Source organism: Solea senegalensis, linkage group LG11 (genome assembly GCF_019176455.1).
Source record: "Solea senegalensis isolate Sse05_10M linkage group LG11, IFAPA_SoseM_1, whole genome shotgun sequence".
In the NCBI taxonomy this organism is placed as follows: Eukaryota; Metazoa; Chordata; class Actinopteri; order Pleuronectiformes; family Soleidae; genus Solea; species Solea senegalensis.
This window is the reverse complement of record NC_058031.1, coordinates 25,435,081-25,450,442: the sequence shown is the minus strand read 5'-3', so window position 1 is coordinate 25,450,442 and position 15,362 is coordinate 25,435,081. Positions and strand designations below refer to the sequence as shown.

Below are 15,362 nucleotides of genomic sequence, written 5' to 3'. Positions count from 1 at the left end.
CTCTGTTCCAGTTCATCCCAAAGCTCATGGATGATGATGGGGTTAAAGGTCATGTTGGAGTAGAAAAGGACCTTTGCTTAAACCAAGCGTTCAGATTGTCCTTCACTGGAGATCAGAGGCCCAGAGCCGGACTGAAACACGTCAACTCAACACTGAATACTTGTGTCCATGTAAAGTATGAAGTGATGAATCTGTTGTCTGTGGTTCCCGTCGTTGCGTTTTTCAGCTTTTCTATGAGTGACAGCACAACGGTGGAGTCTGCTGTCCACAGAATCCACCGTGTCCTCCGTTGGTGTTGTGTTTGTATCGCTTATAAAATGGTGTCTCGCGGTTTCTGCCCACGTTGAGGAGGAACTATGAAGTCATGAAACCGACGTGACTGAGTAGAGCTTGAATCCGTGATCTCCATCATCCTGGTTCACAACATCAGTTGTGTAGATGAGAAGAGCCTGTGGTGTGTGAGGGATTAGTCGCAGGTATTTTACTTTGTTTAAGCCTTTTGTTTGTTCAGAAGCTTAACTTTGACCCAGAGAAACTTTACTTCTCCTCCAGGCTCTTATTTCTTCTCCTTTCATCTGTTTCGTCTCGTTCTGTTTTTCTCATTCAGTCTTGATCAGTGTCATCAACACTCTGCATGATATATCACTATATTTATATTTTTATATGTGTGTACATATATACATACTGTACGTGTGTGTGTATATATATGTATATATATATATATATATATACATATATATATATATTCATTGTTACATGCATTGTTTGGTGCATCTGTGTCTGTGTGGGCTTTAGGGCTGTAAAGTCCCGGCCGAGTCGATACGTTTTGGTTCGACTCAAATTCTGATAAGTTGCCTTTTTGCCGTATTAATTTCATACAGTCTTGGTTAATTTGATTTCATTTCGAGGAATGTACCAAGTGCTAATGGGGGTGCTCTACACCCCTGTTTCACAGGTAACAGTGTGTCTTCAGAGAACACCCACCTTTTTTTTTAGTATTTTGGATTAGCCCAAACCCCAGGAGATGTTAAGTTACGGTCAGTCGTCCTCTAACATCCATGTCACAGACATCACAGACATTACAGACATCAAAGACATCACAGTGAGGCAGCATTTTATAAAAATAGATGGTGATAAAAAGTCAAATGCAAAGTTTGCCAGCAACAGTTTTCATATCACAGCTCGACTACAAACATATCATATAAACACGGTAAGCTAACTTGTCTTCGTTATGTTGCTCCATCCGTTTTGAGTACATGATCATATCAGAATTAGCATATTTCAATGGTTTAGTCAACGGCAGTGATCTATTTGTGTCTCAGCCACGAAGCTGAGCTCCTGTGTTCAGTGACAAATCATCTAAATATTCCTTAACAGTTGATATCGCACTGATATCAACATAGTATAGTATATAGTATATTTTCGGAAATCATGCACTGTGATATTGCGCAGATGCAAAACGCTTTCAGAGCCGTTTTCTCAGGACATTGCTGTGGTGTATTCTATTTTGTGTGTTTTTTCCTTCCTGTTGTCGTGTGTAGTAACTTCCTGTTGTCGTGTGTAGTAACTTCCTTTAGTCGTGTGTAGTAACTTCCTGCCCGTACTTCCTTTCGTGTAGTAACTTCCTTTGAACTTCCTTTGTTGTAGTAGTAGTACTTCCTCTTGTCGGTGTGTAGTAACTTCCGTGTAGTAACTTCCTTTGTCGTAGTGCTTCCTTCTCCTACTTCCTTTGTCGTGTGTAGTAACTTCCTGTGTGTAGTAACTTCCTCTTGTCGTGTAGTAACTTCCTGTTGTAGTGTCGTGGTAGTAACTTCCTGTTGTGTGTGTAGTAACTTGTCTTCCTGTTGTCGCTGTGTGTAGTAACTTCCTGTGTCGTGTAGTAACTTCCTCTTTGTTGTGTAACTTCCTGTTGTAGTAACTTCCTGTGTGTATGTTCTGTAGTGTAACTTCCTGTTGTCGTGTGTAGTAACTTCCGTGTGTAGTACTTCCTGTAGTTGTCGTAACTAGTAACTTCCTGTTGTCGTGTAGTAACGTTGTCGTGTAAGTAACTTCCTGTTGTGTGTTCCTCTTGTGTAGTAACTTCCTCTTGTCGTGTGTAGTAACTTCCTGTTGTCGTGTGTAGTAACTTCCTCTTGTCGTGTGTAGTAACCTGGTTCTTTTGTTTCTTTTTGTTTGGAGACCAGAGCTTTAAGTTTCTTTACCATCAACATTAACAGTATTTAGTTTGAAATAAAGTAACACCTTTTGTTTTGAATTCTTAACTGCCTCTGTTGCCCTTCTTTTGCCCTCCTGGGTCATTATTCCTTCTTTATATGTTTATGTTTAAGTCTTTCACTGTGTTTGTGTTCCTGCACTTCTGCTACATCAATGTTTCAGGCTCTGCTGTAAATGTGACCTTGTGTCGTCTCTTTTTTCCATCCCTCCTTTCTTTTACATTTTTCCTGGTTTTGACCTCTCTGTCTCTGTCTGTCTCTCTCTCTCTCTCTCTCTCTGCCCTGCTCTCCTTTCTGAGCTTTCTCTCATCTTTTCTCTCATGCTCCATATTTCTCCTCCCCCTTCTTTTACCCGTCTGTCTGTCTGTCTGTGTCATGTGACTCAGAGCCGGTGGTGGTGTGCTCCTTGCACCCTCCTGCCTCCCACAGTGCTCCCTCCTTCCTGCGTCAGTACGCCAGTCATCTGGGTCGCACCGCGCTGCGCAGAGAACCGGGCGGAGGCCTGGAAAGAGACAGAGCCTTCCTGAGTCTGCACAGGACTGGATCCCTGGGTACACACACACACACGCACACACACACACACACACACACACACCTAGTAGCAACAACATGAAACCTCGTATGGCCCAAACTGATGAATTTGTTTTCATTTAATTGTTGCTAATTATTTGGTAAAAGTCACTTGAATATTTCCTCGTTGAATGGAGTAGTTTTTAGTCCATAAAATGGCAGAGCTAAGAAACCAGAACATATTCACATTTAAGAAGCTGAACAATCACAGAAACTTCATTTACTTATTGAATCAGCATTTGTAGGTCATGAAAAGCACATTGTTCAAGCCATCTTTAAAAAATCTGAACTGCTCCTTTATTTGTTTATGTCTTTCTCCATTTTACTACATTAAAGTCAGAGATATCGCTGTCTTGCTAACCACGGTCAGTGAGCCTAACAAAATCCATGTTTACTTTATCCAAAACAAAGCTAACGCTAATCCAAAACAAAGCTAACGCTCTAATGACCTTAATCCAACGCACACACGCACATGTTGACATTAGCTTCATGCTAACATCACCACAGTTTCCCTCTGTCTGTCTGTGTGACGTTCAGAAACTCTGCGCTCCGTAGTTTGAAATAATCCCACTAATCCCTTTACTTATTGTGGCAGAACGGCTACAATAATGCTACATACGCAGCACGCTAACACAACACAGTTTTAGAACCAAAGTAAAATCAAACAGAAGCAAACGCTTTATTTATTTTTTGATTTGTTTACAACAGCCTTGTCCTGAATCTACGGCCATTTTAGAGGACAACGAGTGAACAGATAATAACGACAGCAGGATATGAGTCAGCGGAAACTAACGACTGAAAGATATAAGTCAGCAGAAAATAACGACCGCAAGACAAGAGTTAGCAGAAAATAACGACGCAAGATATGAGTCAGCAGAAACTAACGTCTGAAAGATATAAGTCAGCAGAAAATAACGACGCAAGCAAGATATGAGTCACGAGTCCGCAGAAAATAACGATGCAAGATATGAGTCAGCAGAAAATAACAACGCAAGATGTGATTCAGCAGAAAATGACAACGCAAGATATGAGTCAGCGAAAATAACGACAGCAAGATATGAGTCAGCAGAAAATAACTACGCAAGATAAGTCAACTGAAAATAACAATGCAAGACACGAGTCAGCAGAAAATAACGAAAGTAAGACTCGAAGCAGAAAATAACGCATAGCAAGACTCAAGTCAGCAGTCAGCAGAAAATAACGCATATGAGTCAGCAGAAAATAACGCCAAGACATGAGTCAGGAAAAATAACGACAGCAAGACTCGAGTCAGCAGAAAATAACGATGCAAGATGTGAGTCAGCAGAAAATAACAACACAAGATATGAGTCAGCAGAAAATAACACACATATGGGTCAGCAGAAAAATAACAAAGCAAGATATGAGTCAGCAGAAAATAACGACGCAAGACATGAGTCAGCAGAAAATAACTACGCAAGACATGAGTCAGCAGAAAATAGCAACGCAACATATGAGTCAGCAGAAAATAACAACACAAGATATTAGTCAGCAGAAAATAACGACAGCAATATATGAGTTGCTAAAAGCAGCTATTACATGTTTTATATTTTTCAGTGTGAAGTGTGTTTCAGGCTGAAGTGTGAGTTTGTGTGTGTGTGACAGTGACTTCACTCTGTGCTCAAATCTTGACTCAACTAACAATAGATTCTACTCTATTATTAAATCTTGATAAGGTGTAGTTTGAAATGTTAATTGGCACTGTGTGTGTCTGTGTGTGTGTGTGTGTGTTTCTCGCTGGTAGGATTTTGCTGACTCACTGTTAGCTGCTCAGCAGTCAGAGCACGTCGCAGTCCTTTAATAGAACAACATGATGATGCAATCTCTTTCCTGCTGCACATCACCCCCCTTCCTTCACTGCTCCACTCCTTTTTTCTCTGTCTCTCTTCTGCTCCTCCTCTCTCCTCTGTCTGTGAAGTTATTTCTGATCTTGTCTCAGATCTTCTTGAAAAGCTGTATCTCACACACTGATGTCCTGAGAAATTCACCTGCTACGTTTAAAATCTAATAAAATAGCGTCATCATGTCGTCGTCCATCGTGATTGGCTGACCGACGTCACCTTGGTGGCTCTCCATCGTGATGCCACGATCACCATCATTTCAATTTTATTTGTATAGCGCCAAATCATAACATACATTATCTCAAGGCTCTGTACATAGACAACATCAAGGAGAACAGTGAACCCCAACAGTTCACACAATGAGCAAACACTAGGCATCAGTGGAGAGAAAAAACTCCCTCTTAACAGAAGAAGAAATCTCTGACAGAACCAGGCTCAGAGATGTGCGGTCATCTGCCTCGACCGGTTGGGGTGAAAGGAAAATGGGGGACAGCGGAGAGGTGGGGGACAGAGAGGGGGGAGAGAAAGGACAAGAGAAAGGAGATGAGGTAGAGACAGAAGAGAGAGAGAGACCAGGAGCAGATACACAACAACTGTATCAAGTTACAAGTTTATACAGTCAATGATATCGACTTTTAATTATAGCACAATAATAATGGTGATGGTATGTATGATATGGGTAGCCTCGAAAACTGGATATGGATCCTGCAATCTGCAAGATGAGGATACAGAGAGAGAGACTTTAAATACAGAGAGAGGCTCCGCCCCCAGAACTGTCATTGGAAGCTGGTTCCACAGGAGAGGAGGAGCCTGGTAACTGAAGGCTCTGCCTCCCATTCTGCTCTTACAGACTCTGGGAACCACAAGTAAACCTGTATTTTGTGACCTAAGTGGTTTGTTAGGGTGATAGGGTAAGACTAGGTCTTTCAGGTATGAAGGGGCGTGACCATTAAGTGCTTTGTACGTGAGGAGGAGGATTTTAAATTGAATTCTAAACTGTACGGGGAGCCAGTGTAGAGAAGCTAACACTGGAGTTATGTGGTCTCTCTTTCTCATGCTGCAGCATTTTGAATGAACTGAAGGGTTCTAACAGACTTGTTGGAACATCCTGATAATAAGGAGTTACAGTAATCTAATCTAGATTAACAAAAGCATGAACTAGTTGTTCAGCGTCCTGTAAAGACAGAATGGTTTTAATTTTCATAATGTTCCGCAGGTGGAAGAAGGCTGTTCTGGAAATTAGTTTTATGTGTGAATCAAATGACATTTCCTGGTCAAAAGTAACACCAAGGTTCCTCACAGTGGAACTGGAAGCCAGGGTGATGTCATCTAAAGTGACAATGTGATCATAAAGTTTTTCTCTGAGGTGTTTAGGGCCGAGTATAAAAGTTTAAAAGTAGAAAGTTACAGGTCATCCAGGACTTAATGTCTCTGAGACATTCCTGGAGTTGAACAACCTGATTTATTTCATCCGGCCTCATTGATAAATATAGCTGTGTGTCATCTGCATAACAATGAAAGTATGTTGTGCGTTCTAATAATGTTCCCTAGAGGAAGCATATATAAAGTAAAAAGTATAGGCCCAAGCACTGAGCCTTGGTAATTGTTGGAGATGAACGCAGGTTTTTAGGATTGTTCAGTCTTTGTAACTGATCTACAGCAGAGCACAGCAGGGCGAGTAGAGCCGAGTGTTACGTGTGACGGGTGCTTAGGTGGAGTTATTCCTCCTATTGTGAGAGTCGCACAATAATAAGAGAGGCTGTGTATCAGCCTGCAGTGTGTGAGTAAAGAGCCGTTTGTTGTTGTTGCCGTAATGAGCTAATCCGAGCTAGCGGTCTTTGGTGGTCTCCTTACTACGGTTCGGGGGTCTGCCAGCTTGTTGTTTGTAGATTATGAACTCCCCGCGACATTCACTCAGTCATCACCCCCCCGACGACGATCATCATCCATCACAGAGACTTTGTGTCGCTGTGGACTTTGGTGTAGGAGAGTGAGTGCTTTACAGACTTCAGTTTGTACTGGAGAGATGAAGCAAAGCAAACATGCTGAGCATAAATGAGGCTTCAGCAGGTTTTATTATGTGTTTGTTCTGATGACTCCTCACTTTCAGTTGTGACAGTCGCCTGCCATCAGTGTCACTGGTTACCATGGCAGCACCTCGTCAAAGAAACAGCTTTTTCAGCGTTTTCAGAGCTGTGTGGGAAAGAAAGAGGGGCAGGAAGTGAGAGAGTAACTTACAGTAAGCTCTCTGCTCCCGTTAATTCAATAAGAAGATTCCTTAGATGCAGATAAAAGGTTTGGATGTAATTACCGCAGCCTAAATCCTCATGTGTGCGTGTTCCTCTGGGATTATGCTCACGCCTCACCAGTGTGGAGGCAGCCTGTGGTATTTATCTAGCACAACAAGGAGGAGGTGGCAGTGAGACGTCTCGGTCAAAGGTCGAGTCGTGAAGCTCATGGACACAGCACATACGTCCGTCAGTGAAGCCTGGCTTTACTTTTCTGCAACGTCACAGATTTTTTGTTTCCTGCAAATCACAAGTTGGATATTTCATACATTAACCTCAGTGCTCGCGCAGCACGGATCTAAAGTAACTCCTTATATGGACGTCCTTCAGCTACCAGTCATTTCAAAACAATGTGTGTCACAAATATTGTTAAAGCAGAAATAAAGAGTCTAAACATGACTCAGCTCAAATGTCTGCGATAGAAAATCAAGCGATAAAAGATTTTAAAAAGTAAAATAAGATTTTACATTTTTATATGTGCGATATCAGATCCAGTGATTTTGACCAGTATAGGACCGATACTGACTGATACTGTCCAATACCGAGTGACACCGGCCGATACTGACCGATACTGATTCCCATCTCATTTTTTATCGTCGCCTGCTTGGTGTCCGCTGAGCTTGTGCTGTAAGAAAATAAAACTAAAATGCTGAGTGAATATAGAGCCTGTCAAAAAAAACGATTCCGCACAAATGAACACAAACACAACTTCCAAAACTTTTTCAGGTAAATTACTGTAGAAACGACTACTGTAATAAGTTGTTTAATAAAATCAATCCCAGCACACAGAATAATCACAATTCAGATTTTCACCCTCATAACTAACATGAATCTGCATGTTTGAAAGAAACCAGCGATGATTCATAATAATAATAATAACAATGATGATAATAATGGTGTCCCTGCAGTATAAAAACACATGATACCGTGTGGATGTGGTGTCGTTGCTCTGTCAATGATCGTTAAGCACTTCCATCGTCTCTGGTCGTCTGGTAATTAAACGCCTCGTTATTGACATGCAGGGTGTGTGAGTGACTTAAAGACAACCTGCTTATTGACATGAAGGGAGGAGAGGTGAGGTGTTACTGTGTGGCCGCTGTGGATCTGCACACACACACTGACTGCAGGTGTTAATCCTGTAGATTACGATCAGTGACATTTCAAATGTTATCATGGTGGCATTTACCATGAGTTTGCCACTCAAAGTGTTTATCTTTCATAAATACTTTTTATGTACATAAAAATGGATGTAGTCTCCTGTATGATCTTCTGTGGCCAACAGGGGGCGACATTAGTGGTTTATATGCAAGTCTATGACAACATTTTCCATTTGTCCTTTTTTTGACGAATGGGTTTTTTGACTTTAGGGTTCGGCTCACAGATGTCACACATTTGAAAGTCTCACATTTTTCTTCATTCAAGTTCATTTTTATATTAAAAAAATATTCTGCCTTTTCAAATATGTGAATGTAGGTGTAGATATGTAAATGTGTCGAACATTATCTATCTCTCTATATCGTGTCATGTCTTAAATATCGTGAATATATCGTGATTATATCGTGTCGTGTCTTAAATATCATGATGATAGCGTATCATGTCTTAAATATCGTGATGATAGCGTATCATGTCTTAAATATCGTGATTATATCGTGTCGTGTCTAAAATATCATGATGATTGCGTATCATGTCTTAAATATCGTGATGATAGCCTATCGTGTTTTAAATATCGTGATTATACCGTGTCGTGTCTAAAATATCATGATAATAGCGTATCATGTCTTAAAGGCGACAAAGACCGGAAGCTCCAATTAACGCTGCGTTTGTGTGTGTATCTGCGTCATTACCTCGTTTATGAAACCCTAAAGTTTCAGAACAAACAGTTCAGCCACTACTGAGAAAATAGGGTTTTATTGTTTTCCTGGGCTCTGATGATGTCATCAGTAAACCTCACCACTCCTCTCACCACCGTAGCGCCTCCTTGTGCGGGCACTAGTCCGGGCACATCCGGTTGCAACCGCAGAAGAAGAAGAAGAAGAACTACTCTCGTTGTAGCTGCTGAGATGCAGAGCATCCACCGTGCCAGAGGGGGAGCTGTTTATCTGAGAACTGGCCTACCAATTACGTCACTTCCAGGTACCTGGTCAATCACAGGACAGTGGGAAAGCTCTCGTTGGCTGGCCAATCACAACACAGTCCACGTTCTGGGAGTATGATTTTGGTCTGAAACAGCACGGCGGTTCATCGGGCTGTTCAAAATTGAAAGGGTCATCAACCAGGCATCTGTGCGGCTCAAGCTCCCCCGGGCCATGCGAGTTCATCCCAGCTTTCACGTGTCAAAGATTAAACCGGTTCGTGAAAGTCACTTGGTCCCCGCGTTGCCTCCTCCTACTCCCCCTCGTCTCATTGACGGGGGTCCTGCCTACTCATTACGCCGCCTCCTACGGTCCTGTTGGCGTGGTAAAGGGCTACAATACCTGGTGGACTGGGAAGGCTATGGTCCCAAAGATAGGTCCTGGGTCCCAGCGAGAGATATACTGGACCATGCCCTCATCAGAAGGTTCCATCAGGAATATCCTGATCAGCCCACAAAGACCGGCCGTATCCCCAAGCGTTGGGGCCGATCTCCTTGGCCAACTCCTCTGCTCGACCAGTCTAATACTGAGTCCGACGTCGACAACGCCAGCTTCGAGGACCCCTCCTCTGATGAGGATGACGGATTCACAGGAGCCAGAGAGGAGAGGATAAAGGGGGATGTCTCTGAGGAATATTAGCCTTCCCATCCTGACTCTGGTTGGGGTTGTTTTTTGCGTTAAGAGGGGGGTTCTGTCATGATTCCCCCTCACAGTTCTTCGCTCCCTCCTCATCACCTACCAGCCACTCCCTCCTCATCAGCTCAACCCCACTCACCTGTTCACAGCAGCTGCCCCTGATCACTAATCGGCCCACAATATATACTCCTCTCCACCATGCAGTCACTGCCGGATTGTTCTATGTCATTCGTCCTAGTCTCTCCAGTGTTTTTTGGACTGATTCCCCGGTTTCGACCCTGGTCTGTTTCTGTTCCGGTGATCGACCCAGACTTCCCCTGGCCCCTGAGGCCCCTGACTGCAGATTCTGCAGCTCCCCGCCTGTCTACGGTCTGCTTGCTATGACGAAACAGCTCAGCCTCCGGTCCATCTCCTGCTATCTCTTCAGAATCTGTTTGCTGCTTCAGCCACAGGGATCACCGGCTGCACCCCACGAAGCAAGTTTATAAAATTGTGACGTCTTTGAACTGTTCATTGAAAAGATATAGAATAAAAATCATTACCCACTCTCTGTCTGCCTATGTGTGCTGCATTTGAGTCCTCCCCGGACCCATTACAATAATATTGCGTCGTGTCTTAAATATCGTGATAATATCGTATCGTGTCTTAACTATCATGACTATATCGTGTCGTATCTTAAATATCGTGATAATATCGTATCATGTCTTTAATATCGTGATAATATCGTATCATGTCTTTAATATCGTGTCGTTTCTTAAATATCGTGATAATATCGTATCATGTCTTTAATATCGTGTTGTATTAATATATTACAATCATTATTATTTAATTTATTAAATAGGACATGGACGGGGGGGCCACATGTGGTCCACGGGCCATGAGTTAGAAACCTGTGATGTAACAGTGTAACAGGAAATGCTCAAATTATGTTTTTCACTTTAGTTTCTTTGTGTCATGTGATAATCGCTGGGTGAGAGTGAACGTGTGACTCAAGCATTAATCATGTCCGTGGGGGAGGACATGAAGATATGAGAACATGACAGCATGAGGATGTTTGAGAGGGAAGATGAGAATGTGAGGACGAAGAGAGAGAAAGAGGCTGATCAGATGGAAGTGGAGAAAGAGAGAGAGAGCGACATGAGAGGGAGGAGACTCAGAAAGGTAAAGGGAGGGAGGAGGAGGAGGAGGAAGAGGAGGAGGAATAACAAGAGTGAAAACCCTGATAGGGACGAGAGGAGAGAGCGGTACAGCAGCAGCAGTCTGTGGACGAACAGACAGACGGAGGACAAAGCAGCTCTGAAAGAAGAGGAGGAGGAAGAGGAGGTGAAGACGATGATGTGGAAATGACAATGTAACAAGAAAACAGGAAAGAGAGGAGCAAAAAGAGGTCAGAAAGAGGAGTGTTTTATGACTTACAGGAACAAGGTGTGTGTTTGTGTGTAGAGAGAGAGACGGAGAGAGAGAGAGAGAGAGAGACGGAGATAGAGGGGCAGAGAGAGAGAGAGAGAGAGAGAGAGACAGAGATAGAGAGATAGCACCTGTTATTATGAGGTGACAGGTATAACAGTTTCCTGTGTGTGTGTGTGTGTGTGTGTGTTTGACCTTCCTGAGTCAGCAGACGAGTGTGACTGCAGAGAGGGAGGGAGGGAGGGAGGAGTGTCCACAGGAAAACACACCCCCATAAAGTGAGAGAGAGACAGACACAGAGAGAGAGAGAGAGAGCTTGTCCTCCATCCTGAAGTCAACGTTCTTCTTCTCACCACCGTGAAAAAGACATTTTTCTTCTCTTTTTTGTGGAATGTGTTTTTAATAAGACGAAGAAAATTATAATAAAAATCCTCTGGAGTGATGGACACGTCCGGGGGACACCCCGCCCCCACAGGTTGTCCCGCTCGTCCCGCCCCCGCCGAGGACTCTCGAGCGGGGGGAGACGGGGCGAGAGACGCCCCGCTGAGGGTCTCGCCCTTCCGTATGCTCCGGGTTCTAGACTCGTGTCGTCCTCCTGGAATCCGCATCGGTGAGTTGAGTGTCAGGAAGTTTGTAAAGCACACACACACACTCTGCTGCCTCGTGTGGTCACTTTGTGTCACTGCGGTCAATCAGCAGTGGATCAACAACTCTGTGCTGTGATGTTAAAATCGCTCATTTTCTCTCTGGACTTTGATGTCAGATGTCACTGCGCAGCCACGCCCCCTCCCTCAATTCTCAGCCCACTTCCTTGGTGTTTTTCAAAATCAGTCTTTGGGCGGAGTTAGCCTCATATTAGCGGATTTATTACCCTTTAATTAAACTTGCAAAAATACAGCAATAATATCTTAATCAGTAATTCAGATTATTCTATAATCTCCATTTGTGTGTGAGTACATCTTCTGATTCACTTCATATTTTACTCATTTTGTGAACACACCCAGACTTGGATGATGTAATCAAGACAGGAAGTGGGTCATATCTAGGTCAGCTGTGAAGCAGGTGTAGCTGTCTGCTGCCTTTAAAGTGGAGCAACAACAATCTGAGATTAAGATTAATGTGTGTCTTTATCTTCGTTTTACATGAAAATATGATAATCTGACATTATTGGGATTATTATTCAATTCAATTCAAACTTTATTAGGGACACATCAGGTGAGCGGTCCATAGCACCAATAACACAACACAATGATAAGAACATTTAAAAATAAATACATATATGCATATGCGCGCACACACACACACACACAGTGGCAAGTATTCCACTCATATTCCTGTAACATGTTACAAGGCATAATCTGATTATAACTCTAACTATAACTAACAGAAGGACTTAATCTGATGTAATCTGATATATTCATGTCTACATAATATGATTATGTTTCCATTTTGATATCCTAATGTGGTTACACCAAAAATATCTGTCCATTCCATTTGACTTGGACATGAATAATCAGATTTTTGACTTTATTCAGACTAGTGCTGCGTGTGTGTGTGTGTGTGTGTGTTTCAGTGCTCATTGTTACTATGACACAGGAAAAGTTCAGTGACGTTGTTGTTTGTGTTTGGGTTGATACTGACGTAATGACATCCAGTAAATGTGGAACTCCAAACTCATGCAGACCTGTCACAGTGCTGTGTGAGTGAGAAGGGCTGTGGCTACAGTAGAGCCAGTGTGTGCTTCTTTTAGCGATATCTTTTGCATTACAAACAACGTCAAAGCTGGCACTGCACTGACTCGTGCCCCAAGTCTGACAGATATACGAGTTACAGAAAGACAGACGTTCTTCAGTCTATAGATAGATTAAGATTTTCGAGGAACATTCCATTCATATTCCTGTCAACATATCACGGAGCATAATCTGATTACATCCAGTCTCCAACCTTTCTGCAGGACTTTATAATCTGATTCAAACTAGTTCCCCAACAAGTGTCCTAATCTGATTTATTAATCATTTTATAATCATTTAACATGACAGTGTGTGTTTGTGATGGAATTTTCCACTTACCAGCATCTTCTTCATTTTCTCGTCTGTTTACACAAACCAACATGAACTGGTGTCGTTTTTGAGAGCGAGAAACGTGTGTGTGTGTGTGTGTGTGTGTGTGTGTGTGTGTGTGTGTGTGTGTGTGTGTGTGTGTGTGTGTGTGTGTGTGTGTGTGTGTGTGTGTGTGTGTGTGTGTGTCTCTCTGTGTGTTGGGTAGATAATCTGGATGGATTTTCCCTTCCCTGTGGTATCGTGTGGTTAGGTTGCGTTTAGTGTTTCAGGGTTGAGGGTTTGATTCCTGACATGAAGAAGTCTCTGTCAGACTTTTTAACTTTTACATGGATCGAGTTTGTGTTTTTAATGAATTTTTACTGCTTTTGCTGTTGAATACTATATATAGAGAGAGTATATATATACTCTCTATATATACTATATATTTATAAAGTGTGTATAAATGTACGGATATATATATAGTATAATATATAGTGTGTTTATATATACGTATAGATATATACTACATATATAGTATATAGCTATATATATAGAGTGTATATATATACTCTATATAGTGTCAGAAGATGTACTCACACACAAGTGGACATATATATATATATATATATGTTTAGTATATATACTATATTCTATGTATAGTATATAAACACTATACATACACACACACTCACACACACACACACCTCGGTCAGCCCCATAATCCATCTGATCTGATGAATGAGTCATGGTTCTGCAGACAGAACTGTGTGTGTGTGTGTGTGTGTTTGATGGGAAAGCTCCCATTGAATGCTGGGTAATGTTGATCTACACTTGATACTGCACTCGGCAGCGGCAGGAACCCCCCTCCACCTGCACTGTTGTTGGTACAGTCCATAATCAGGAGATTGTTCTGTGGGTGAATCCCATGGATGTATTGTATTATAAGTAGATAGAGCGGGCTCCGCCCCCTCTGCCTTGAAGACAATGTTGTCATGGTAGCCACGCGTGGTACTGCAACAAAAAATACTCATGCGGCCCAAAACATTTTTTTCCCATTGACCACAATAGTAAAAGAGACGCGTGTAAAACTGTCCACAGGACACCTGGAGACATGGACACAAGCATGTATAGATCTTTATATTCTATATTTTTAATTCATGGAGTTTCACATTTGTAAAACCTCCCTAAAGGCCATAAAAAGCCCAGAATAATCTTATTTCCCAGAGTGACGTCACAGCTGTGTACGAGCACAGCAAAGCACGGCCATGTGACGTCTCGGGAACGCGATACTGTCAGGGAACCGTACGATGTGAACACTTTATGAGAAATGTGAATGAAGGCGATGAGGGGGTTACTTTTATATGTTTAAAATATTAGGACAATACAGGTTTTTGTGATTCATTCGTAGCTCATAAGCATTTATTTTCAAACTTGTGGATTCATACTGATGTCAGTCTGACACCTGAGCTCACTTCACCACTGATGAACACATGAATTACACTATCTGTTCATAAAGTACTGATAAATGTGATGAACACATGAATTAGCGTGAAAGAATCTGGAGTTATAAAATTACGTTTAACGCGCTGTTATTGTTCCTAATAATCTGATCATGAGTCTGCAGGTTTATGATTATTATATTTACCATAAATTGTAATTATAACGATAAGATAACTTTATTTGTAAACCACCTACAAGAATGAGAACTTTGAAATTTAAACCAAAATACAAAAAAAGTAATAATATTCATGATTAATATTCAATGGAATTATTTTTTTAATCGTCATATTATTTTCTTGGACAATAAAATATAAAATCCCTGAGTCATGTGACAGTGGTTATCATACAGATTATCAGTGAATGGAAGAAAACAACATCATTCCTGTAACAACATATAAACTAATATTCACACTCGATTAAATGATGATTTTAACCTGTGATGACGTCACTTTACTGTATTCTCTATCATTTATTTATAAATTCATGGTTTGAAGACTGAAGCTAACGTGACGTCAGTATTCATGAAATCAGCTAGCGCACGTCAGCAGCGCACTCCCATCATGCATTTCACCGTTCATGGACGCGCCAAGCGTGTTGAGTACGGCTGGACGGCTCGTTCACAGATCCCAGAGGCATTCTGGGAGTAACACTACTGCACATGCTCTGTGGGCCCACAAATAAACCAGGAAGTCAGAAACTTTTTTGTGAGTGAGCAACG

The 15,362-nt window shown here is 41.9% G+C and overlaps 1 protein-coding gene across 13 annotated transcripts in view; it reads left to right on the top strand.

Moving 5' to 3' along the window:
- The window catches only part of LOC122777280 (cyclin-dependent kinase 17-like), a 33,879-nt gene that overhangs the window by 5,121 nt on the left and 13,396 nt on the right, over nt 1–15,362 (top strand). For 8 of the 13 annotated variants that reach the window (XM_044038417.1, XM_044038419.1, XM_044038418.1 and 5 more), the window contains exon 3: nt 2,600–2,764. The exons of 3 other annotated variants lie outside the window; for them this stretch is intronic. In XM_044038417.1, the coding sequence (XP_043894352.1) occupies nt 2,600–2,764 (165 nt within the window). Of the gene's footprint in view, nt 1–2,599; nt 2,765–10,881; nt 11,086–11,380; nt 11,716–15,362 lie in introns of those variants that run through there. 2 more of the 13 variants (XM_044038424.1, XM_044038421.1) reach the window with 2 other exon arrangements.